Here is a 26,736-nt window from a genome sequence, read left to right on the forward strand (position 1 = left end):
GCTTTTTGTAAAAGTTGAGGCGGCACTGTCACACCCTCATTTTTCAATCAAATTGATTGAAATGTTGGCCAAGCAATCTTCGACGAAGGCCGGACTTTGGTATTGCATTTCAGCTTGGAGGCTTAAAAATCAATTGATGACTTTGGTCATTAAAAATCTGAAAATTGTAATTAAAATAATTTTTGTATAAAACGATCCAAAACTACGTTCATCTTATTCTTCATCATTTTCTGATTCCAAAAACATATTTAATATGTTATATTTGGATTAAAAACAAGCTCTAACAATTAAAAATATAAAAATTATGATTAAAATTAAATTTCCGAAATCGATTTAAAACAATTCCATCTTATTCCTTGTCGGTTCCTGATTCCAAAGACATATAGATATGACATGTTTGGATTAAAAACACGCTCAGAAAGTTCAAACGAAGAGAGGTGCAGTAAAGCGTTCTATTCAGCACAGCGAAACCACTACCGCGCTAAACAGGCTCGTCAGTTTCACTGCGTTTTGCACGAGCGGCGGACTACGGTCATGGTTAAACAATGCAGTGCGTTCAGTTTCATTCTGTGAGTTCCACAGCTTGACTTTTCTTTATTTGGTGTTTAATGTCGTTTTCAACCACGAAGGTTATATCGCGACGGGGGAAGGGGGGAGATGGGATAGAGCCACTTGTCAATTGTTTCTTGTTCACAAAAACACTAATAAAAAATTTGCTCCAGTGGCTTGCAACGTAGTACAATATATTACCTTACTGGGAGAATGCAAGTTTCCAGTACAAAGGACTTAACATTTCTTACAAACTGCTTGACTAAAATCTTTACAAAACTTGACTATATTCTATACAAGAAACACTTAACAAGGGTAAAAGGAGAAACACAATCCGTTAGTCGTCTCTTACGACATGCTGGGGAGCATCGGGTAAATTCTTTATCGTCCCAACCAATATGGGACTCCCCCTAACCTGCGGGGGGTCCACAGCTTGACTAAATGTAGTATTTTCGCTTTACGCGACTTGTTGTTTATTGCTGATAACTAGCTTGTTTTCTTGCGAAGAAGTTTCATTTTGTGGTTGGTAGTCCTTCTTTCTTAGTTTAACCGTTAGGCCTGATAAGAGTGAAATAGCTTTGATAGACATTCAGCAAAAATTAAATACAGAAAAAAATCACAAATGGTCCATATTAGGAGCCTGGGCGCCCAATATGGACCAGTGAAGCGGCCTTCGCGAATCACTGTAAAAAGCCCCATATACATCAAAATAACATGATACAACTTACAGTTAAGGAGAAACAGCCGTACCAGACAACAAAATGGATATTGCAAAGCGTTCTTTATATTGTCACATACTAGACTATATCAGTAAACAAACGAACCCCATAAAATAAAATAAAAGTCACGCAACTCATCAGACTGATCATAATAAAAATGTTTGCATTTGTTCCAGGTTGGACGCATGGGTGTGTAAAGTGGAACACTGTGTTGTCAAACTCGAAACACATACAAACACGCCCTGACTCTCTTTCCAGCTCTGTCTGTGTCTCTCACACACACATATACACCCACACACTCTCATTCACACACAAACAAGCACACATTGCCACACACACAAGATAAATAAATACGTCATAACATTTTGATTAAGCCATTTTATTTAAATGTCTTTTTTCAACATCATATTTTGATTTTTACCAAGGAAATAACAAATCGGATAACAATTTAAGCCGTAAGTGTAAAACACAAAGATAAATAAGGGCTAGGTCTTAAAAGGACTGAGAAACAAAACCTTAAAAAAGGAAAAAATAGGCAAAGAACCGATGTCCTTTGTCTCCTAGTCCTACTGTCAGCGCAGTCGTCGTGTGATTACTGTGTGCACTTCTAGCACTATAACATATTCTCAGGGGAGTTGGTGCCACACATGAAGCAGTACCACGAAATTTCGCAGCTTCATTTGTACCCCTCTTCTGTTGACAAATAGATATAAAAGGGCTACCTGCCCAATTGACTAAATGTAAAAATCATTACGCATAAAGTCTCAAAGCAAATAACTAAGATTTAAGAACTGATTTTGTAGACACACAAAAATTGGTGAGTACAGATTTCGAAGTCCTTTTGTCCGCTGCTGTTAGCGCAGTCCTCGTGTGCCCACTGTGTGCACTTCTGGCACTGTATCATGTTCTCAGGGGAGTTGGTGCCACACATGAAGCAGTACCAAGTGCTTTCCTCCAGGATAGAACGCATCGTCGAGAATGTTCTCCTTTTTATATTTAGTCAAGTTTTGACTAAATATTTTAACATCGAGGGGGAATCGAAACGAGGGTCGTGGTGTATGTGCGTGTGTGCGTGTGTGCGTGTGTGTGTGTGTGTGTCTGTGTGTGTGTGTAGAGCGATTCAGACTAAACTACTGGACCGATCTTTATGAAATTTGACATGAGAGTTCCTGGGTACGAAATCCCCGAACGTTTTTTTCATTTTTTTGATAAATGTCTTTGATGACGTCATATCCGGCTTTTCGTGAAAGTTGAGGCGGCACTGTCACGCCCTCATTTTTCAACCAAATTGGTTGAAATTTTGGTCAAGTAATCTTCGACGAAGCCCGGACTTCGGTATTGCATTTCAGCTTGGTGGCTTAAAAATTAATTAATGACTTTGGTCATTAAAAATCTGAAAATTGTAAAAAAAAATAAAAATTTATAAAACGATCCAAATTTACGTTTATCTTATTCTCCATCATTTGCTGATTCCAAAAACATATAAATATGTTATATTCGGATTAAAAACAAGCTCTGAAAATTAAATATATAAAAATTATTATCAAAATTAAATTGTCCAAATCAATTTAAAAACACTTTCATCTTATTCCTTGTCGGTTCCTGATTCCAAAAACATATAGATATGATATGTTTGGATTAAAAACACGCTCAGAAAGTTAAAACAAAGAGAGGTACAGAAAAGCGTGCTATCCTTCTTAGCGCAACTACTACCCCGCTCTTCTTGTCAATTTCACTGCCTTTGCCATGAGCGGTGGACTGACGATGCTACGAGTATACGGTCTTGCTGAAAAATGGCATTGCGTTCAGTTTCATTCTGTGAGTTCGACAGCTACTTGACTAAATATTGTATTTTCGCCTTACGCGACTTGTTTTTCCTCTGATCAGAAGATATTCCCCTCTTAATTCTCTGAGCAGAAGGTTTTGTAGCTTCATTCTTTCCTCTTTTCTGTTGACTTGCACGCCTTTTTGCAAGTGAAATCTCCAGCTTTTGCTTGTAAGGAGAAGATGTGATGATTTCAGAGTGGTTTTTTTCATGATGTTCTCTTCGACGAGTTTGTGGGTGTGCGTTGCAGGACATCAGCAGCAGGTAGGCTTACATTTGCTGCTGAAACCAAGCAATCATAATGACCAGAAACTCCATGTCCAGTGTACAAAACAACGATGGGGGTGACGTTGGTAAATTTATTTCAGCTTCAAGAATGCTATTGAATAGTTCTTGTTCTATCTCTGGTGTTAAATGTAGAAGGTCTTCCTGTGAACTTTACTTCTTCTTTTGCAAACTTGTTCTTTTCCTTCTAAATGACTTAAGAGTTGTGACAGTAACACCATTATGCTCTTGATGCGCAGCGGAAACCCATATCTCCGTTTTTCACTGCCGACAAAGCGCAGCCCATTTCTTCTGGTAACCACCGCCGTTCGGGTCTCATAATACTGTCAAACAAATCAATCAATCATTCAATAAAACTTATAGAAAGGAAAAACACAACAAAACTGAAAAGAGAATTGAATACGTGAATAAACAGCAGTGTTTGATGAGGGCAAGATGGAACAGAATGCGGCAAAGCTGGAACACTGTTCCATGTTTGCCTCTCTTATGTGTTCCATCATTGCCGCATGGCACCTGCATGGATTTCACGTTTTTCTGTTGGATACACGTGACGTTTCAAATCTTTTTCTCCGTTCAAATTATTGCAAATCTATGAAGGTTTATCACAGCAATCAACATTTTATGTGAACGTATATAGATAAAGAGTAATAATACGAATTGTAGACGGTAGAAATAAGAAGAAAAAGGAAGAAAAGTTTAAAAAACGTACCATTTTTTTTGCTTTGCCGCGATAGTCATTTTTCTTGCTGGAATAATATCAAGGAATGTCACTAGACATTTCTGCAAAACAATTGTTCATGAATTGTTCCCCGTTGATCGTATATTGAGGTGTTCCAAGTTGGCCGACTGTTCCAGGATTGGCGACTTTCCCTTAGCCATTTTTGTGTGATAAAAGCTTTGGCTGTGTACAGAAACGAGTCCGTCTTTGGGCGGCAAATTTAGAGTGAACGCTGCCAAAAGTGAAAAAAAGGCGAAAAAGCCTAACGGTTTTGAGGTTTGTGTTTCTGCAACTGTTTTGACATGTGCAACTTATCTAAAGAGGTGAATAAAGCGAATAACATTGTTTTGAGCACTCTAGCGCCGTTAGTTTGTCAGAACAGGAGGTGGTCCATATTAGGAGCCGGTCCATATTAGGAGCCTTTCCCCTACTCCCATGACTTGTGATGACTTGAGAGCTAAAGAAAGAGGTGGTTTTTTTTGTAGTGTACGGTGTGGTTAAAAATAGTTAATGGTTTAATTTGCCTGCTAATGTTATAGGCCTTAGGGGGCAAAAGGACTGTGTTGATGGTTACCTTACCAATATTAATAATGTTTAGTTACCAACAGCCCTGACTCTGTATTTTGGCGTAGAGGAGGGGTCCTCAAAGTAAAAGAGAGAGAGGAACAAGTCGCGTAAGGCGAAATTACTACATTTAGTCAAGCTGTGGAACTCACAGAATGAAACTGAACGCACTGCATTTTTTTCACAATGACCGTAGTCCGCCGCTCGTGCTAAAGGCAGTGACATTAACGAGCCTGTTTAGCGCGGTAGTGGTTGCGCTGTGCTGCATAGCACGCTTTTCTGTACCTCTCTTCGTTTTAACTTTCTGAGCGTGTTTTTAATCCAAACATATCATATATATATGTTTTTGGAATCATGAATCGACAAGGTATAACAAGAAATTGTTTTTAAATCGATTTCGGAAATTTAAATTTAATCATAATTTTTATATTTTTAATTTTCAGAGCTTGTTTTTAATCCAAATATAACATATTTATATGTTTTTGGAATCAGAAAATTATGAAGAATAAGATGAACGTAATTTTGGATCATTTTATACAAAACAAATTTTAATTACTATTTTCCGATTTTTAAGGACCAAAGTCATTAATTAATTTTTAAGCCTCCCAGCTGAAATGCAACACCAAAATCCGGCCTTCGTCGAAGATTGCTTGGCCAAAATTTCAATCAATTTTATTGAAAAATGAGGGTGTGACAGTGCCGCCTCAACTTTTTACAAAAAGCCGGATATGACGTCATCAAAGACATTTATCAAAAAAACGAAAAAAAAAGTCCGGGGATATCATACCCAGGAACTCTTATGTAAAATTTCATAAAGATCGGTCCAGTAGTTTACTCTGAATCGCTCTATACACACACACACACACACACACACACACACACACACACACACACACACACACACACACACACACACACACACACACACACATACACCACAACCCTCGTCTCGATTCCCCCTCTATGTTAAAACGTTTAGTCAAAACTTGACTAAATGTAAAAAAGAGAGACGGACAGAGAGAGAAGGGGTGAAAGAGAGAAAGAAGGAGAGAGAGAGAGAGAGAGAGAGAGAGAGAGAGAGAGAGAGAGAGAGAGAGAGAGAGAGAGAGAGAGAGAGAGAGAGAGAGAGAGAGAGAGAGAGAGAGAGAGGGAGGGAGAGAGAGAAAGGGAGAGAGAGAGAGACAGACAGAGAGAGAGAGACAGAGAGAGAGAGAGAGAGCGAGAGAGAGAGAGAGAGAGAGAGAGAGAGAGAGAGAGAGAGAGAGAGAGAGAGGGAGGGAGAGAGAGAGGGAGAGAGAGAGGGAGAGAGAGAGAGAGGGAGAGAGAGAGAGAGAGAGAGAGAGAGAGAGAGAAAGAGAGAGAGAGACAGACAGACAGACAGAGACAGACAGACAGACACAGACAGACAGACAGACACAGATACAGACAGACATACAGTCAGGCGCACAGACAGACTGTCTGACAGAGAAGGAGAGAGCTTGGAACAGCAGTCTCGCCCGCCGTCCGCCTTAGTTGAAGTATGGGTGAGATTATCACTGAAATAATCACTGATATATTTTGGGCAATAAAGAGCCTTAATCAGAGGAAATAATCGTTTAGCTGCTGCAGCCAGCTTGGAATAAACTTTCTGAACATCCACGGTCGGAACAGAGAAAAGACATAATATAAGGAAAAGGAAATGGGTAGGGTGGAGGTTGGTTGGAGGGTTAGAACACGGGGTATTTTTGTGCATTAAAGATTATAGACATAAAAAAACACACACAAAAAACCCACCAAACAAACATGCAAGCTTGCAATCAAGGTTAAATCTGTCGCTTATTTTGCACTAAGCTCTAGCAACGCATTAATACAAATCTTTGAAGTCTTGCTAATGTCTACAGGACATTTCCAGATTGTGCCAGGAGATATGAGTTTTTGTTTAGCAGATGTTTTAAGTGTTCGTTTTGCTTGTGTAAATAATTCTTTGAAATGTTAATATAACGATGTTTCTCTGGATTCTTGCCAATACCCGAGGCACACAGAATAAACTGATTTCCTCTCTCTGTCTGTCTGTTTCTATCTGTCTGTGTCTCTGTCTATCTGTCTCTCTCTATCTCTTCTCCTTCCCCATCTCAATCTTTTTTCTGCCTGTCTGTTTGTTTGTCTGTCTGCCAGGCTCTCTCGCCCTCCCCCCCCCCCCCCCTCCGGATGCCTCTCTCTTCCACATTGCCTGCGCAAAGTCGTCGATGACAAGGAGAGAGAGAGGGGGACAGACAGACAGACAGACGGAGACAGGCAGAGAGAGGGGGAGACAGACAGACAGACAGACAGAGGGAGAGATAAGAGGGAGGATTAGAGGGAGGGAAGGACAGACAGACCAAGAGGCAGAGCCAGACAGAGACAGACCGACAGACACAAAGACTGACACACTGACAGACGGACGGAGGGACACCATCCGGCATGGGGTGCTTAAAACAGGCAATGCCGTTGTAAGGACAGGGTTAAAGGACTCCAGGGATACACAACTAAAGGACCAACATATAGTAAAACAGGCAATGCCGTTGTAAGGACAGGGTTAAAGGACTCCAGGGATACACAACTAAAGGACCAACATATAGGAAAATGTATCACCACAGTTCCTTGAAGACACACTCAAAACAGGAAAACCGTCTCAGAACTGGCCAGGCTGTTTACATGGGATAAGACCACCCCCCCCCCTCCCACTTGGCCACAGACCAAAAAACAACATCCTGGGTGCTTGCTGTGGTGAGTTGGAAGTTTTTTATGAATGACTTTTCGAGAAAGGCACCGGATACCAATGCTTATACGACTCAACTTTCGTTGTACATAATTTTTATATCAATCAAAAATAAAATACGTGTTGTTCTAGCTTGAATAAAATAAAGTTGAAGAGAACGTAGATTTCTTACAAAATGACCTAAACTTCAGTTCACAAAGAGAAAATATGATTGAAGTTCTCAAAGAGAACAAATTCTCTCAGACCTCCGGTCCAATTACGAATTCGGCTTCTTCAACCTAAGGATGTATTCAGCCATGCCTACTGCCGCCTTTGTGCCTTCTCTGTGCTATGTTCATGGTGACTATATAATTAAATCGTGTTGAAGCCGTCATCAGACTTAAGGAATTTAAATACTGTTGTGTGTTTCAAGCATTGAGTCAGGAGAGGTAACATTTGAATATTAAAAAGTCTCTAGATTGTGAATCAGATCAAAACAGATAAATTTACCACATTGCCAGCAATGGACAAGTTACAAGTTCACCCGTTTAATTGGCAATATCTCCATGATTGGACTTGCAGCTATAATGTTTTTATATGTAAATTATCCTTTCTTTTTGCCTGTCTGATGCTGAAGTCTGCTCCTAACCACTAACTCGCGGGGTAAAACCAAGTTCCGAAGCGTTGTGCCCATACACTCAAGGTCCGGTAAAGACGTGTAGTAGTGCCAAGAAAAAAGGCATGGGTTTTGGCGAAGGCCGGGTGATCTGGTGGCTTGATTGCGTGTTCCAGCAGACAGACAAATGAAAACCCCGAGCAGACCAAGGCACCACGAGGGATGCTGGGATGGCGACAAAAGAGAAAGATAATTCTCCCCCTAGTGCGCTGCGCCCAGATACCATTCCCCGCAAAGTCGTTTGGTTGTCGCGCTGGCCAGTTTATAGAGGACACCCCAGAGACAGGGAATCAAATGAGTATGGACTTTGGGTCGGGTTCTCGACGTGGTGTTCTTGCTTGATCGATGGACCTGACTTTTTATTGATCGGCTCAAATTACTCCCGTTTTAAACTTTGTGGGTTGTCTCTTGGCTTTCGCTGCATGCAGAGAAGTTCTTGTGCGAGTCAAGTACGTTCTCACAAAACCAAACACAAATCTTAATGATACAGGTTGACATGTTAAGATTATCCACGGACATCTTTAAAGACCGTTAATGTCCAATGTTCCAAGTTACTTGCTTGCCCCTCCTCTCGTATAACTGCTGGTGGCAAACAGTTGGTTAGGACGTGGAGGCTATATATATGCAAGATCATGCAAGAGCTTTGAAACCCCTGCTTTTATTCAACATGTCATGGGGTTAGTTGCAAAACTCTGGGATTCATGTTCCGCAATTGCACGTTCCGTTAAATAAACTTTTCCCTGTCGCATATCTGCCAGAAAGTGAAGGCATAATAATTGCAAGTTCTTTCAAGATGAAGATTTGAGTACACAGGTCTGTCCTGTATCTTAACTAATGCCGGAGTCTCGGTTATGGTTGCACCAGCTGCATGCAGATAATTATCATGACGTGCTTTTGCCGTAATCACATCTTATCCTGCAGATTGTGTATTCCACCTCCCCCGTCTCTCTGTCTGTCTGTCTGTCTGTTAATTTACTTCCGCCTCTAATTAATTCCCCTTTGGTCTCTGGCTCCGGCAGCCACATCTGTCCACCGAGTTTTGACTGTGCGCGGTATTCTTTTTACAAACCGCAACGGCTGTGCGTCGACAATCTTTTTTACATTTAGTCAAGTTTTGACTAAATGTTTTAACATAGAGGGGAGAATCGAGACGAGGGTCGTGGTGTATGTGTGTGTGTGTGTGTGTGTGTGTGTGTGTGTGTGTGTGTGTGTGTGTGTCTGTGTGTGTGTGTGTGTGTGTGGAGCGATTCAGAGTAAACTACGGGACCGATCTTTATGACATTTTTCATGAGAGTTCCTGGGTATGATATCCGCAGATGTTTTTTTCATTTTTTCGATAAATGTCTCTGATGACGTCATATCCGGCATTTTGTAAAAGTTGAGGCGGCACTGTCACACCCTCATTTTTCAATCAAATTGATTGACATTTTGGCCATGCAATCTTCGACGAAGGCCGGACTTTGGTATTGCATTTCAGCTTGGAGGCTTAAAAAATAATTAATGACTTTGGTCATTAAAAATCTGAAAATTATAATTAAATTTATTTTTTTATAAAACGACCCAAAATTACGTTTATCGTATTCTTCATCATTTTATGATTCCAAAAACATATAAATATGTTATATTTGGATTAAAAACAAGCTCTGAAAATTAAAAATATAAAAATTATGATTAAAATAAAATTTCCGAAATCGATTTATTCCAAAAACATATAGATATGATATGTTTGGATTAAAAACACGTTCAGAGAGTTAAAAAGAATAGAGATATAGAAAAGCGTGCTATCCTCCTCAGCGCAACTGCTACCGCGCTTTTCTGGATTGTTAATTTCACTGCCTTTGCCACGAGCGGTGTACGAGTGTACGGTCTTGCGGAAATAATGCAATGCGTTCAGTTTCATTCTGTGAGTTCGACTGAGCTTGACAAAATGTTGTATTTTCGCCTTACGCGATTTGTTATTATCTTGCGTAGCCGTCCTCTCTCTCTCTCTCTCTCTCTTTATATATATCTCTCTCTCTCTCTCTCTCTCTCAAATTAGCTCCCTCCTCAGTATTAGACTGCTCTCTTCTCTTATGTCTGTCTTAAAGATAACAACTCAGACTCCGAGAGTACACTAACGATGGCTTCTGGCATGACCTAACCAAGTTCCTGTTTTCTAGGCCAATTCTCAAGTACCGCCGGTGGACTGATTTCTACGCGACACCGATGACTTTGAAGCCTGTTTACAAGTGAGCCAGGGGGGTTAACTGTTAGTGTTTTTGAGATTAATACACGCCCAGAAACTAGTGCCACTGGCTAAGATAATGGGGATGGTTTTATGAGTTGTGTGGAGATAAACACGATAGGGCCATGTTCGTGCCGGGCCCTGCATACTTACAGGTATGGCGTACTGTTGATTGCCCTGAGTGGCGCTAACTTCTTCCCAGGCCCTCGTGCTCTTCTTTCTCTCTCTACTTCCAACTGCTTCCGCGCCGACACCTTATTCCACCATCATGTTCATGGGTTAATATAAAGCAATTACTGTTGTTAGTTTTTGATGGGTGCTTTTTCTGCTTCATTCCCCCCCTCCGCCACAGCTTTTTCTGTGTGTGTGTGTGTGTGTGTGTGTGTGTGTCACTGTATTCCATTCCATGCACGCTCAGCTGGAGTTAAAATCTAGGAACCTTTTCTTACTTAACAAGCTCTGGTGCGTTGTTTCTATGGATGCCCTCAACATGTTTTTTTCCACGCACACTGTCTCTCTCACATTTGCTATGCATCTACTGTCTGGTGCAATGCCAGTGATGTTCATATAAAGAAAATAAACACACTTCACAAGAGAGGTGTAAAGTTATTAAACCGAGATCCCAATATGACTACTCAAGAAAAATACACTCAACTGAACATTCTTCCGCTACAACAGCAGTTCTTTTTAAATGCTAGTGTTTTCATGTTCAAAATGTACAACCATGAAACACCTTCATACATCCAAGACCTGTTTGAGCGTCCTCCTGGTAGAGCGAGGCTTTTGAATTATACGCTACCGCTCGTTTATAAACTGTATCAATTTGAGAGCGCCAGTTAAGTTCATCATCAATTACAACTCCAAGCACACGGTGTTAATGGCCTTGAGCAATGCTAACTGTACCATGCATAAGATCAAGGCTCAGAGGCTGTCGCTGATGTTTTTGTCTTGTGGTTATTAACATGCTTTTTGTTTTCTTAGGATGCAGTGCCATTCTGTTACAATTACACCAATCATTAATATTTGCTATACTTTCTTGGAGTACTTTTCTTATGAGATTTATATCTGTATTACTGCTGTGAAGTGTTGAGTCATCCGCAAAAAGATTAAATTCAGCATTTTCTTGTTTGAGGTGTAATGGTAAATTAAATCATTATTAATGTATAGTCCAAACAGTAAGGGACCAAGGATAGAACCTTGTGGGACTCCACATTTTACAGTGCCTTGTGATGAATATGAACCGTTTAGGTAGACTGCTTGTTTCGTATCTGACAGATATGATGTAAAAAAGGACACAGATGAGCTATTTTGCAGGTAAATAAGTAATTTGTCTAACAAAATAGCGTGATCAACTAAGTCAAATGCTTTCCTGAGATCAAGGAATACCCCTCCAACCATATCACGATTGTTTATTGCTTTTAGCCAGGTATCACAGAGCCGGGTAAGGGCAGTATGACATGAATGTTTAGGACGAAAACCTGATTGATAAGGATTAAAAATATTGTTTTCTTCAGCATATTTAAGGAGATGGGAGTGTATATGCTTTTCCAGGGGTTTAGACAGTATAGAGAGAATAGATATCGGTCTGTAGTTGTCAAGGCTATCGGTGTCTTTTGACTTTGGTATTGGAATAACTTTAGCCGTTTTAAACACTGATGGGAAGACATTCTTCCTGATAGAGAGATTGTATACATGGGTTAAACTGTTTACAATATAAGGAAGTGACATTTTTACAATTTGTGAATTAAGATTGTTTGTGTCCATTGTCTTTTTGTTATTTAGTTTAGAAATTAGTGCACCAACTTCAACGACCGTGATTACAGGTATATCAAACGAGTCAGATGGCAAAAGTTTCTCATTACAAAATTGACTGAGTACTTCAGGCACCTTATAGCCAATCTGATCAGAACTGGCTGAGGAATCAAGAACATTGTCGGTCATGGACAGAAAGTAACTATTACAATCATCAGCAGTTATATTAGGATTAATACAGGATGGGGCTTTGCGTGATTTACTAGTCAGTTCATTCATTGCACGCCAAATTTGACATATAATAATTATGTCATTTTTATCGATTATAAGATTTTGAAAATATTTCTTTTTTGCAAGTTTCACCAATCCAGAAATTTTGTTTCGCATTTTTTTTTGTAGAGTTCAAACTGTTTAATTTTTTTTTTAGAAAATCTCGAACTAACATAGCATCTTTAATTTCACCTGTCATCCAGTTCGGTACAGTCGAAAATTTAACTCTTTTCCTGCGGATTGGAGCATGTCTGTCAACAACAGATAATAATGTTCTGACAAATAACAATGCAGCTTCTTCAAGATCAACACAATTTGACACCAATTGGAAATTTGCCAAACTTAAGTCAAGGAAAAACGCAGACTTGATGTCAATTTTTTTTAAACATTATCCGTGATATAGGTATGACCTTTTGACATTACCTTTGGTCGTTTACACGACCAAGTGCACGTGATGAGTTTGTGGTCTTGTGGGCTCTTGTATAAGTTGAATAATACCAAGCGATTCAGTTTTGTCAAGCCATTGAGACTGGTTTACTAAGAGAGAGAAAGAAAGAGAGAAAGAAAGAGAGAGAAAGAGAGAGAGAGAGAGGGAGACAGACAGACAGACAGACAGATAGACAGACAGACAGACAGACAGACAGATAGAGATCAGGGTCGGGTGTTGATCTTACCGACTGTTCAGTGTCCATGTCTGCTGGCAGAGCAGTAATGGTATTACTCAGTCCCTGGAATGGTGCACTTGGCTAGTTAAACCCTTTGGCAATGAACAGATCCGATAAGGAATAGTGTCTGCAACTCGTCGTCACTTCCAATTTCCAGCCAGTGTAACTTACAGCAGTTTACCCCCTTCCTTCAACACAGCGGCCGCTGACTGATTTCAAACATAAAACACAAACACGACCAGCAAAAAACTTGTTTGTTGATTTTTGTTTCCTCAAGACAGGTTTTCTAACACTTCCGCTGACATCCAGTATAATCACTCTCAGGGTTCCAGTGAATCATCCACAAAGTGGCTCTGTCCTGTTGACTTCTTCTCTCCAGTCATCGATTTAGTTTATTCAGTTCACACACGTCTACGCATTGTCAGTGCAAGTTTGTCAAATGTTTCGTCCTCTCCAGCACAACCTTGCACGTTTCCCAGTGACAAAGAATAAGGAGTTGCAAGATGTGACCGGCACTGAGAAGAGGAGGGGGTCACTCTGTGACGTAACACCGGCGGTACCAAGGCGACATTTCCCCCGAGGAACATTCAAGACGTCAATGTTTTCTGTTTCTGTCAGTGCAGAGAACAGCAAGGAATGGTTCCGAATAGTGCGTTACGTTTGACATATCACCCAACTTCATGCGTCTGTTCGGAATCTCGATCCCTTGCCCGCGGAGCTATATTTTACGTCCACGGAAGAACAATGACCAGAGACAGCTAGCTGAAACTGGCTGCGCGTCAGAGTCGCCGACACTGCCTTGTAAACCGCTCCCACGTACGTTGTCTTTGCTTCCCGGCCAGTTTTTGCGAATGAGCATGCGACTTTAAATGTATTGACAGCTGCCAAAGTGCAGTTTGGTGATCTTCGTTCAATCACACCCCACGCACAACGCCGCACAGCGAGTTCTTGAGTCCAGTGATATTTTTTCTTCTCTTTACGCTTCTTTTCGATTCAATTCCTTTCTGGGTGTTTTCAAGTCAAAAGACGGTCAACAAGAGATGGTTTGAAGATATGCTTGCCATCCGGTGGCTACACAAGGACTGTCGCAATTCACCCTTCTCAGTCTTCATCACTGATCCCTTGCCGTTCTGTAAGTGCTGCGGACTCTCCGTCCCAATAATTAGCACACAAATTGGACACCACTGGCAGAAACACTGGGGTATAAATGTATAATGCGGTGGAATGTTTCTTTATTGTTGCGTGACTGTCAGGCCACCAGTGTGAATAGCAGGTGCTGCACGGAAAATTTCACACTTTCAAATCAAGACAGCGACAATGAACCTCGACTTCCAACGTCAGCTGAAAGTTAAAGCACGGATCGATGGATGAACCAAAACTCTTTCTATCTTGACAGTCACAGACACGCATTCCACACTTTCAGCTAACGTCGGACTTTGAGGTTGAGTCTTCTTCTGCTCCTGCGTTCGTGAACCTGCAACTCCCACGTACACTCGTGGGATTTTATGTGTAGTGCCCGGGGTTTTTTCCTCGCCATTGTTGGCATGCGCAGTCATACACCGTGTTTGGGATATACATGCAGGGTATTGTCGTGTATCCTTGACCCATCAAACAGTGGATCACAGGATCTTCTCAATTTCTATTTAGTAATCAGTTGTGCTTGCGTGTACACACGAAATGGGGGGGGGGGGGGGGGGGGGGAGTAAGGCACTAGCAGGTCTGCACATAAATGGACCTAGGAGATTTAAAACAAAAATCGCCACCCTTTTTCCTCCAGGCGCAACCACAGAGATATAGAATATTCTATATCTCTGTGGGCGCAACTCGGCTTCGAACCCCGAACCCTCCACATGGAAGGCCGACGTCCCTACTACTAGGCTATTGCGCCTGTCTGAGAGAGATCAAATCAAATCAAATCAAATTTTATTTTACGAGGGTTGTGGCATAAGCAATATAAACGAGCTTCTTTTCAACCAGCCCTCGCCCAGAGGGACTACTCTAATCGTATATACATATATATACAAACGTAAAACAATTACAAAGGATAAACATAAAAGTAAAACAATGAAAATAAAAAGACAGAAAAACTATTCACAGGACTATATACACGTTGCAGAGAGAGAGAGAGAGAGAGAGAGAGAGAGAGAGAGAGAGAGAGAGAGAGAGAGAGAGAGAGAGAGAGAGAGAGAGAGAGAGAGAGAGAGAGAGAGAGAGAGAGAGAGAGAGGAGGTTGAGTGTAACATCGTGGTTTGAAGCCAGGCCCAGTGTCCCAGTGGAACAGTGAGTGGCGGGCAGGGCCAGTGCGGCTGGCACGAGTTCAGGTGTATCTGGTCACAGCGCTTCCCTCCCCTGGTCACTGTAAGCCTGGCGCTAGACTTGGCCATTGGCACGACAACAAAACATCGTCATCACGCACACACTGCTAGCATGGCCTTGATACGGAACGATCCAAGGGGGGCAATCTCAGTCATCTGAAAGAGGGAAATCCAAACGCAATCCGCATTGTTCGATTTTATGGGCTTGGACGATAGAGAAAAATAAGAAAAGCAAAAGCTGGAGTCCAGTCTGGACGAAACTGCTATCAAGAACGCAGAATTGATTTTTTCTGAGTTTTTTGTTGTTGCCGTAAGCGCCATGTTTATCGGAGCAGGAAACTCTTCCAGAGTGAGGCCCCTTCGTTGATGCATGTCAACAAGCATCAGATGTGCGAGAAGCGAAATTGTGCCGCAACTTCAGTTTTAGCTCGACACGGCGCTTACGGCAAAAAAAACTCAGAAAAAATCAATTCTGCATTCTTGATAGCAGTTTCGTCCAGACTGGACTCCAGCTTTTTCTTTTCTTATTTTTCTCTATCGTCCAAGCCCATAAAATCGAACAAAGCGGATTGCGTTTGGATTTCCCTCTTTCAGATGACTGAGATTGCCCCCCTTGGATCGTTCCGTATCAAGGCCAGTTACACGGTACTGGCCGTGTGTTCAAGATGACACTGCTAGTGCCTTGCTGCCACCTGTGGTCAATTACAGCCAATAACTCCACTCCTCTGTCTCTTCACTTAGTCTTACTCTACTCCCTGCTTTCCGCAACACACAATCTTTCTTTCTTTCTTTATTTGGTGCTTAACGTCGTTTTCAACCACGAAGGTTATATCGCGACGGGGAAAGGGGGGAGATGGGATAGAGCCACTTGTCAATTGTTTCTTGTTCACAAAAGCACTAATCAAAAATTTGCTCCAGGGGCTTGCAACGTAGTACAATATATTACCTTACTGGGAGAATGCAAGTTTCCAGTACAAAGGACTTAACATTTCTTACATACTGCTTGACTAAAATCTTTACAAAAATTGACTATATTCTATAGAAGAAACACTTAACAAAGGTAAAAGGAGAAACAGAATCCGTTAGTCGCCTCTTACGACATGCTGGGGAGCATCGGGTAAATTCTTCCGCCTAATTAACCCGAGGGGGGTAACACACAATCTGCTACGCCAAGTTTACAAACTGGCCGCACAAAGCTTTAGCATTGAGTTTTCGGTGAAAAGACTTCACAAAGTCGACTTCGGGGTCAATTTATCAACGGGCTTTACAAAAACCTGCCTCTTCAACTTGATATCGCCCTAATACGACATTAGATAAACAGAATTAAAAAATTAATTATGTTTCATAATTAAAAAATCAATGAATGCATAAACAATGACATACAATTAAATATATAAATACATACATAAAATACAGAAATAGATTAAAAAAAACCATGAAAACATCAAGATTTCTTTTTTTGTGTGGTCGTATTCTCTTTAAACGTGTTCATAATGTCAGCACTGCGGCGAAGCTGCTATCCTCGTTTAGAGATTAATCTTCCTGTCATGTCAGAAGCTAACGAGACTGACGACGTGAACTGACATCGCTCACAGCACATCACAACTCCGACGTCGAATCTCAACTATTTACCTTACTTTGGACCTATGCCGCTAATTCCAACAGCTTTTAACCGGAACAAGCTTGCTTTTATTTTCTGTTTTAACTACTACACTACCCAGTCATGAACTTAACCATATGACAGTAAACATATTTGTTTCAACAGCAAATTGCATTAATAAAACCGTGCAGCAAACGCGGCAACGAAGATAATCAACACTAAACTTCCAACCAGCAAAATCCGCAATGCTGCAACAGTCAGTGCTGACAATATTCCGCAGTTTTACAATTCCACTGCAAATAGTTCTCGACTTTTCTCCACAGCCGGTAATGACAGGCGCTATTTGCTTGCAGTTCCACACACACACATACACTTATCGGCGGATTGGACGGTCCATACTCCACAAACACTGACCTCAAGTCAAGTGGAGGAAGATTGGTACAGGTTTGCGAGCCGCCGTTTGCAGGATGTAAGCGAATAATTATGAGCGGTGAATGTTGCTGCGTACGGCGCAAAAGATGCCGCATCAGCGTGCTGGTGGTGGCCGCACGGCACCGCCGGGGGATAGGGGCGGGGGGTGGAGGAGGGGGGTGGGGGGTGTTAGTGTGGGGGTTGTGTTTTGTGTGTGAAGAAGTTGACTCTGCTGAGAGGGATCGATTGACCAACTGACCCTCCTAGTTTGATATCGAGGTGGCGACAGTATTTGTGAAAAGCTTTTCTTCTTCTTCTTCGTTCTTGTCAAAATCAGCTGGTATATTTGTATTTGTGAAGTTAGAGTAAAGCTACACTGTTTGTCAAGTCAGCCATCGTGCACAACCAAGGGGCTTTTCAGGCTTTTACTTTGGACAAGGTTTCTTTCCGTGCAGAGTTGAAACTTCCTCGTTGAATTAATATTGTACAAATTATACAGATGTGCCAAACAATGTTAATTGATAAAGAATGTCATAGACCTATATTAGATGTTAATTGATAAAGAATGTCATAGACCTATATTAGATGTTAATTGATAAAGAATGTCATAGACCTATATTAGATGTTAATTGATAAAGAATGTCATAGACCTATATTAGATGTTAATTGATAAAGAATGTCATAGACCTATATTAGATGTTAATTGATAAAGAATGTCATAGACCTATATTAGATGTTAATTGATAAAGAATGTCATAGACCTATATTAGATGTTAATTGATAAAGAATGTCATAGACCTATATTAGATGTTAATTCATAAAGAATGTCATAGACCTATATTAGATGTTAATTGATAAAGAATGTCATAGACCTATATTAGATGTTAATTGATAAAGAATGTCATAGACCTATATTAGATGTTAATTGATAAAGAATATCATAGACCTATATTAGATGTTAATTGATAAAGAATGTCCATTCTGCACAGAAAACAGCCAGACTGTTGAATGTTGGTATGTGTCTGAGACGAAGGATAATGCTATCCCACGGGGAGGACTATACCTTGAAATGTAGGGACTGAGGGAAGACATAACAGTTCATCATTCATGGTGTAGGTAAAGGGAATCACACCGACATCCCAGCACATATAGTTAATGTAGATATGATTGATGATGAATTGAATGTGTTTAAAAGCAAACCCAAGTTAATTAAGTTATATTTAAAGAAAAAACGGAATTATAGCATTGAAAAATCTCATGCAATCGATTTTTGGAAAAGAAAACTAGATTTTGTTTTTGTCGAACAGACGTGGTTGTTGCCACGACAGGTGACAAAAGAAGTGCGCCTGCGTGTGTTGCAATGGAAAATTTGTCACAATTTATATCCCACCAATATTTTATTACATAAAATGAAATTAAGTCAAACAAAAAACTGTAACGAGTGCCCACATATTTTGGATGTCATGGAACATTTTTTTAGAAGGTTTTTGACTTATATTGAAAAAATGTTGAAGAGTCTGACAGGTCGGGCTTTCTTATTGTCTATTACAGATGTATTATTCGGAATCGAAAAATGTCAGGAATCAGCGTTAATTAACCATGTTTTATTGATAGCAAAAATGTGCATTAGCAAAGTTAAGAAAACTAAATCGCATATTCCATTGGAAATTGTATTTCAACAAGAACTTGCGCTACGAAAGGTTTATCCCCATTGTCCTTGTTAGATTGTTGTTGAATTAAAAAGTAATTTAATGGAAATGTAACCTGTAATTCAAAAAAAAAAAATTAAAATTTCATTGAAAAAGAAAGACCAATGAAGAAGGATATGCTCACCGCCCAAAAGGAAAGAAAAAAAAAAGAAGAAAAAAAAAAAAAGGCGAAAGAGGCAAAAAAGATGGGTTGAAGCAGCCTTGCATGCAACTAAGGTAAAAAAAAAAAAAAAAAAAAAAAAAAAAGGGGAATCACACCAAACAACTTATCTCAGTTTTTTGCACTGAAATTCGCTGTTTCCCTATGACCGCATGACGATATTTCCGTTTTTTTGCGGCCTTCAATTCCGGCACTTCCACATTCTCTGCATTACAATGGGGTGGGTAGGCAGGAAACGGGTTCACTTTCTGGGACATCCCATCATGCACCACTGTCTATATAGTCAGCACATCTTTATTTGCAAACAGAGAATGGTGTTGCGATACAAACATCAGCTATTCACAAAGTCAAACTTTAGCGCTGAAACTTCTATATATATATACGACTTGTGTCTGTCAGTGTGTGTGTGTGTGTGTGTGTGTGTGTGTGTGTGTGTGTGTGTGTGTGTGTGTGTGTGTGTGTGTGTGTGTGTGTGTGTGTGTGTGTGCGATGCACGCCCAAGGTTCTCGATGGATCTGTTTCAAATTTGGTGGGCATATTCAGCTACACCCCGGACACAACCTGCTCGATGAGATATTTCAACATGTGCTCTCAGCGCGCAGCGCTGAACCGATTTTGGTTTTTCTCTGGATCCATTCCCAGTAACTCTTCCTTATCTTCTCCAGTGTTTTCAGCGTTTATCTCCCTTCCTTCGTGTGGCGTCAATCCATATTCCCGTTTCTATTTTTAGAAGGTCACTGTCGTCAACGCTCAATCCATATTCCCGTTATACTATTTTTACTCTTCTCCAGTGTTTTGCGCGTTTATCTCCCTTCCTTCGTGCGGTGCGCCGGCAAAGCCGGGTATTCGGGTCGACTTCTTCCCGGCGAAGCGGGTATTCATCTAGTACTATATACATGTAGTGCTCAGCAAAACCATAATGGCTCGTCACTTGGCTAAAGTTAAACATTTGCAGGTCTCAACATTGTGGAATTCTGTTGCTACTGTTTGGCATTATTACACCAATTCAAAAATGTATTGTACTTTATTGCCTTGATCTATTGCAACTAGGAGCAGCTTGTTGGTTGGGAATATTTGTACTTGAAGAAGGGTCCCAAGTGAATGTTGGAGAAGAATAAGATCACAACATGCATTATGAAAGATTGAGACTCTGTACTCGTCACATGACAAAATACACAAATAAGGCTACTAACTATATGCACAAAAGGAATGCGAAAAAAAAAGGGAGGTGAGATAAGGTTCGAGATGGGTCGAGGCATGCAGAAGTCCGGGAATCCTCGGCCCAGAAAGAAGGCCAGAGATAAACAAAAAACAAACACAAAAACATAGAAAAACTTGAAGTGGAGGGTGGCACTGGGGTGGCCCGGTGGAGGGTGATGAAAAAGCGAGTCCAGCGGTCAGGGGTCAAGGGGGTTAATGAAGAAGCCTTGAGGGAAGAGGGACAGGTGAGTATGTCGAGGATGTGAGCAGGTCTGTGGAATGGGAGGGTGGACCAAACCTGGGTCAAGGAAAAAAAGTTCCAATTTTCCGAAGGCAAGGGAAGGATCCATCAAGTGCCCTGAGGGTGAAGGGAGGAAGGTGGAGGGGGGCGGGGTGAGGGGGCGCAAGGAGACTGAGAGCCGGAGAGGCGGGAGGAAAGGAAAGAATGAGAGAGAGAGAGATAGAGAGGTCGAGTGTGTGTGTGTGTGTGTGTGGTGTGTGTGTGTGTGTGTGTGTGTGTTTGTGTGTGTATGTGCGTTTGTGCTTGTGTACATGAGCACGCACGTGTGTGTGTTTGTGTGTGTATGTGCTTGCGTACATGCGCACGTGCGTGTGTGCGAGCGAGCAGGCGTCAATGCAATGTGTGTTGAGGTTTGAAAGCTAAGAAAATAGCCGCTTTCATATTTTCCAAGTGAAAAGCGGAAAACACTCATTGGCCATGTTTTATTTATTTATTCATTTGTTTGGGACAAGGCCTTGGGTGTAGCATAGACCTATATTAAATATAGGTCCCTGGGTGTATGAATGTAAACGTGAGGAACGGAGAGACCGAGGAGTTTGGACGATAATGGGCACAACTGGAACAGGAGAAATATGTTCGACTGAAAGGTGGGGGGGGGCAGCTACGGGGTGCGATAGCCGGGAAGATAAAAAAGCAACGCCATATATCCCCCAATGAGCGTATGATCGATACACGTGTCATAAAGCCACGGTCTCCGGCACGGTGCCGCTAGCTTTCCGGCCGTCCCCAGCCCCTCCCCTGGGCCCGCGCAACAAAACCCACCAATCGCACGGCGCGTGGGGATCCCGGGGTCTTTTCTCTTATTCCTTCCCTCCCTTACCCTGGCCTGCTTTGTGTCTGCCGCAGAACGCAGAATTGCTTTTCACATTCGCTTATAATGCTGTATCGAGCTGGTTTTGTTTATCGTCTCCCTATATTTCATTCTTTTTCACTGCCGAATTTGCAAATGTCTGGGATATAATTCCTTTTACGGAACGGTAATTTGCCGAAAGGGGTAACATGACCCGTATCTCTTCTCCCCCTTGACAATACCTCTTGGCCAATGCTATCATCATTGCTGCTCAGTATGTCTGTTTTTAATCGGATCAGCAGGCCTACTGGTCATCTTTCTTCTCTCAGCACCGAGGCAGAGAGACCAGACGGGCCACCACCACTGCCCTTGATAGCAGGCAGACAAACAGTACAAACACACAGACAGACAGACGCACGCACGCACGCACGCACACGCGCACACACACACACACACACACACTGACACACACACACACACACACACAGTCATGACACAGACACAGACACACACACACACAAGAGCACTCACGTTCATATGTACATGACCGAAATGAGATTTTCCCCGTCACAAAAGTGTTCACACTAAACTAATGCTTTATCATGGAATGAAACTTCTGAAGACGACAAACTAAGTGCCAATTACAAAAGTTGACTCTCACTAATATTTTACAGATACGGAAAATGCTTTGATGCAGTTATGTAAATGTACCATAGAAGTACATACTCTGAGAGAGAGAGAGAGAGAGAGAGAGAGAGAGAGAGAGAGAGAGAGAGAGAGAGAGAGAGAGAGAGAGAGAGAGAGCGAGAGCGAGAGAGAGAGAGAGAGAGAAAATAAGGGTCGCAACTTCTGACACACAAAAGAGATGTGTGATATCCTGAATTACTTCCCTTCAGCTGACGCAGCAAACCATGGCCTTACAAGAACAGCGAACAGCAGAACTCGCTGAATAGAACAGCAGAACTCGCTGAATAGAACAGCAGAACTCGCTGAATAGAACAGCAGAGCTTCGCTGAGATTTCTTCTGCTCGCAGGTTTGTTGAGGAGAATGAGAAGAAGAAAAGACAAATAAAACAAAACAAAGATGAAGTGAAGGGCTTCGATACGAACACACACAAAAACAAGCACGCAAACAAACATACACCGATACAAAGAAAGAAAGAAAAAAAAGGTAGAAAGAAGAAAAAAGGAAAGAAAGAAAGAACGTTGGATTACGACGATGTCGTCTGTTCACAATACTTTTTAAGGGGCAAATTATACCTGCGCAGTCAGCGGCACAGACGACGCACTGCAGCTTATTGAGGTAATTATTTTTTCCCAGCCCGCCGCACGTTGCGTGAAAAGAAAACAGGCCAAGTACTCGTCATAATTCCTATCGCAGCATGTAGTGTAGTGGTGACTGCGCTGGTGTAATTTGACCCTCAGGGGGGAAAAACTGCCTCGTCCGAGCACCCTCGCAACAACCATCCACCAACGCTAACGCATACACACATGCACGCACTTGGTGCGTTCTCACCCATATCACCAGGAAAAAGAAATGAGAGTTGAAAATCCAAATTGAAAACAATACGAATATTTTCAGTTGAACGGCATAACCAAAATCAATGAATATAGACTGAAATAAAAGTTCAGGTAAATCGCACTTTTCGATATCCACGAAGTTTCATACTTAAAATTAATATTAAAAGTCCTAGGGTTTTAAGCCATTAAGGACTTGAGTGTTTGTCCGCTTTCAACGAAGTTTCTAAATGAATGAGAGTCTCTGTAGGAACCCTCTGCAACACAGAAAGTGTGGTGTATCCATCATATCTTCATAATTATGGTAGGTATAACCAACTGTTTTTTCAAATTCTTCATGCAATGATTTTCTTTTAATCTGCACTCTGAAACAATCTTTTTGAAGTTAAAATTCCTTCAAATAAAGAGGAATTATGGCCGCTGTGTATTCTTTTCGATTTAAAAAAAACACCGGAGGTTGTGCACCACGAAAACAGTGTTCGCTCAAAACAGGGGACACGCCTATTTCTAGGGAAAAAAATGTACACTTCACTGATGAAAGAAAGTTGTAAAGAGAGACACCCGTGAGATAATAATCGTTCAAATCACACGTGTGTATATTATGTAAATGAGGTCATGTCAAGCAAGTCTGGCAGGGACCTGTTTTTCCACTGCTTATGATGCCAAAGTTACCGAGACAAACGTCATTATAGAAAAAAAATTGCGCTCGCTAATTACTCTCGATGAATGTTTAGAACTAACACGTCACGCCACACTTTCAGAGTGACGTTTCTTTGCTTTGACGTAATAGATTGCACGAGGCTTTAGAAGAGATCGAGGTTCTAAAACAAGCGTCTTCAATTTAGCTGCCTCGACTGCAGGACATTTTCAGTAAAATACACGTAAGTACAGTATGTAGGATCAACATAATACTACATGGCTTGCTGTGTCGTACCAGATTTACACTCGTTGCTTTTTCAAATAGTGAACAGCTCGCTTTCGCTCGCAGTTCAATATTTAAAAAAAACAACTTGTGTAAATCTGGTACGACACAGCAGGCCATGTACACCAAATGTCTTTCAAAATGTCTAGTTTTTTCGATTTATAATGTAGAACATTGCTAAAAGTCATTGAAACCGACTATGTTTAAAAAAAAAAAAAGACTTTAGTGTAGGCTGTATGATGCTCGATACGACTTTCCCGATTTCACGTATGAAAGAGCCCGTTGTTATTCAGCGAATTAAGACATTTTCCCAAATGTAAAAATCACTTGATGAACATTTTTGCGAAAACAAAATTAATCGGAACATCTTTTGACGTCATGAGTTTACGTAACCATTCGATCGAAAAATAGTTAGTGACCGAGAACGCTCAAAATGTCTCCGAAGTAGCGAAGTTGGTGTGTTTCATCTTCATTTTTGAGTCTTTCGCACACTCTGGTGCAAATGTAGGTGATCAGGATGGTAAAGTTAACGAACGAACCACCAAGAAATCGTATTTTCAGCGGGGCGCACTCTATTTTTCAAGTCTTGATGATCCTGAAAATACTGAATGAGAAAAGGCTACGAATTCTTCAAAATTGCAGTGCACCTCGAGGCCGATGTCTGCTCTTTAATCGTAGGTCAGTTTTAACACCAAAAACAACACAAAAGACGCGTACGCGCGTTCGAACCGCCTATAACTGCACAAGGTGAAAGCGTGATATTTTGTCTCTCCGATATTCCGCGAGAGTTACCTTTTTTTTTAGCTTGGTTATGTCTACACATGGCATGACACACTCGACTATGCCTCCAGTATGAGTAATAACTATAATGCTCGTAGTAATCTCAACAGTACATTAGTCTAGAATCGTCATTGCTATGCTCCTGCGACAGCAACTAGGTCTAGCGCTATTTGTTTTAGGCCCCCCCCAAAAAAAACAAAAATAGTCTGTTTACGGTATCCCGACCGACCCTATTTTTTCGCGCGACCCTAGACTTTTTGACTCACGTGCGAAGCAAAAGTGAGTCTATGTACTCACCCGAGTCGTCCGTCCGTCCGTCCCCCCCCCCCCCCCCCCCCCGTCCGTCCGTCCGTCCGGAAAACTTTAACGTTGGATATTTCTTGGACACTATTCAGTCTATCAGTACCAAATTTGGCAAGATGGTGTATGATGACAAGGCCCCAAAAAAACATACATAGCATCTTGACCTTGCTTCAAGGTCAAGGTCGCAGGGGCCATAAATGTTGCCTAAAAAACAGCTATTTTTCACATTTTTCCCATTTTCTCTGAAGTTTTTGAGATTCAATACCTCACCTATATATGATATATAGGGCAAAGTAAGCCCCATCTTTTGATACCAGTTTGGTTTACCTTGCTTCAAGGTCAAGGTCACAGGAGCTCTTCAAAGTTGGATTGTATACATATTTTGAAGTGACCTTGACCCTGAACTATGGAAGATAACTGTTTCAAACTTAAAAATTATGTGGGGCACATGTTATGCTTTCATCATGAGACACATTTGGTCACATATGATCAAGGTCAAGGTCACTTTGACCCTTATGAAATGTGACCAAAATAAGGTAGTGAACCACTAAAAGTGACCATATCTCATGGTAGAAAGAGCCAATAAGCACCATTGTACTTCCTATGTCTTGAATTAACAGCTTTGTGTTGCATGACCTTGGATGATCTTGACCTTGGGTCAAGGTCACATGTATTTTGGTAGGAAAAATGTGTAAAGCAGTTCTTAGTGTATGATGTCATTGCTAGGTTTAGTTATTTGACCTTGACCCTGAAGGTCAAGGTCATGTAAAGGTCAAGGTCAAGCATGTGAGTCGTATGGGCTTTGCCCTTCTTGGTTTTTTTTGCATTTGGGAAGAAAATAAAATAAAAACAGTAAAAAATAAAAAAAAGTCTTTGTTTTTTGGCAAAATAATTTAATATATGTTTTTTTGGGAAAAAAATAAAAATAAAAATAATCCCGACCTACCGACCCTATTTTTTTTTTGCCTATGTTACCGTAAACAGACTTTTTTTTGGTTGCCTTACACATTTAAAATCCTTACATCAAAACTGCTCGGCTCACCATGACATGTCTGGCAAGGAGTTCTACATGCTTTAACTTAACGTCCATCCACTCGGATACATACCAAAAATCAACATCATCAATGCTTTATGTACAGAGTGAAAATGGTTTATGAATTAATTTCACAGATCGCAAGCAGTATCCGTACACAAATTAATTCATACAAAATCCAACCCTGCACATATTGATGCCAGGATGTTGAACTTTGTGGCTTTTGTTTGTTTCAAAGTGAAGGGATGGTCTTATAGTTGCAATGTAAAAGCCAGGCCATCTGGAATAGTGAACAGAACTGTTTTAAATGGAATGACGGTGCCTTTAAGGCGTGTTTTTTTCCTCTATGTGGTACCAGCAGCCCAACGCAAAACTCAATGATGTAACTGTTTGCAACGGGTTGAGTCAGTTCGCTGGTTGGGAAGTCCGCTCAAGTAAAAACTTTAAAACAGTCAATTGATTAAGGATCGGCAACTTCTAATTTTACTGGTAAAACTACCTGTCCACATCACTCCACAAACATGTGAACGCCATACATCAACGCAAATTTAGAAGCAACTGCTCTATTTTAAGCATCAAATACGTATTACTTTACATGAAAGGAACTTAAAATCACAAAAGGAAAGGTAGGGAGGGTAACTCAAAGTGTAAAAATACAAACACGGATTCAAAAATAAACCTGAATGACACATCACATGTTCCCGAAGAATCCGATCTGTGACATATATTCC

The 26,736-nt window shown here is 41.0% G+C and overlaps 1 protein-coding gene across 1 annotated transcript in view; it reads right to left on the minus strand.

Moving 5' to 3' along the window:
• Window positions 1–14,361, minus strand: part of LOC138951715 (calmodulin-like) — a 34,278-nt gene extending 19,917 nt beyond the window's left edge. The window contains exon 1 of the mRNA XM_070323278.1: window positions 12,973–14,361. Coding sequence (XP_070179379.1) covers window positions 12,973–12,990 — 18 coding nt within the window. The 5' untranslated portion in view covers window positions 12,991–14,361. The remainder of the gene's footprint in view (window positions 1–12,972) is intronic.
• Window positions 14,362–26,736: the final 12,375 nt, after the last annotated feature.

This window comes from Littorina saxatilis, linkage group LG17 (assembly GCF_037325665.1).
Source record: "Littorina saxatilis isolate snail1 linkage group LG17, US_GU_Lsax_2.0, whole genome shotgun sequence".
Classification (NCBI taxonomy): domain Eukaryota; kingdom Metazoa; phylum Mollusca; class Gastropoda; order Littorinimorpha; family Littorinidae; genus Littorina; species Littorina saxatilis.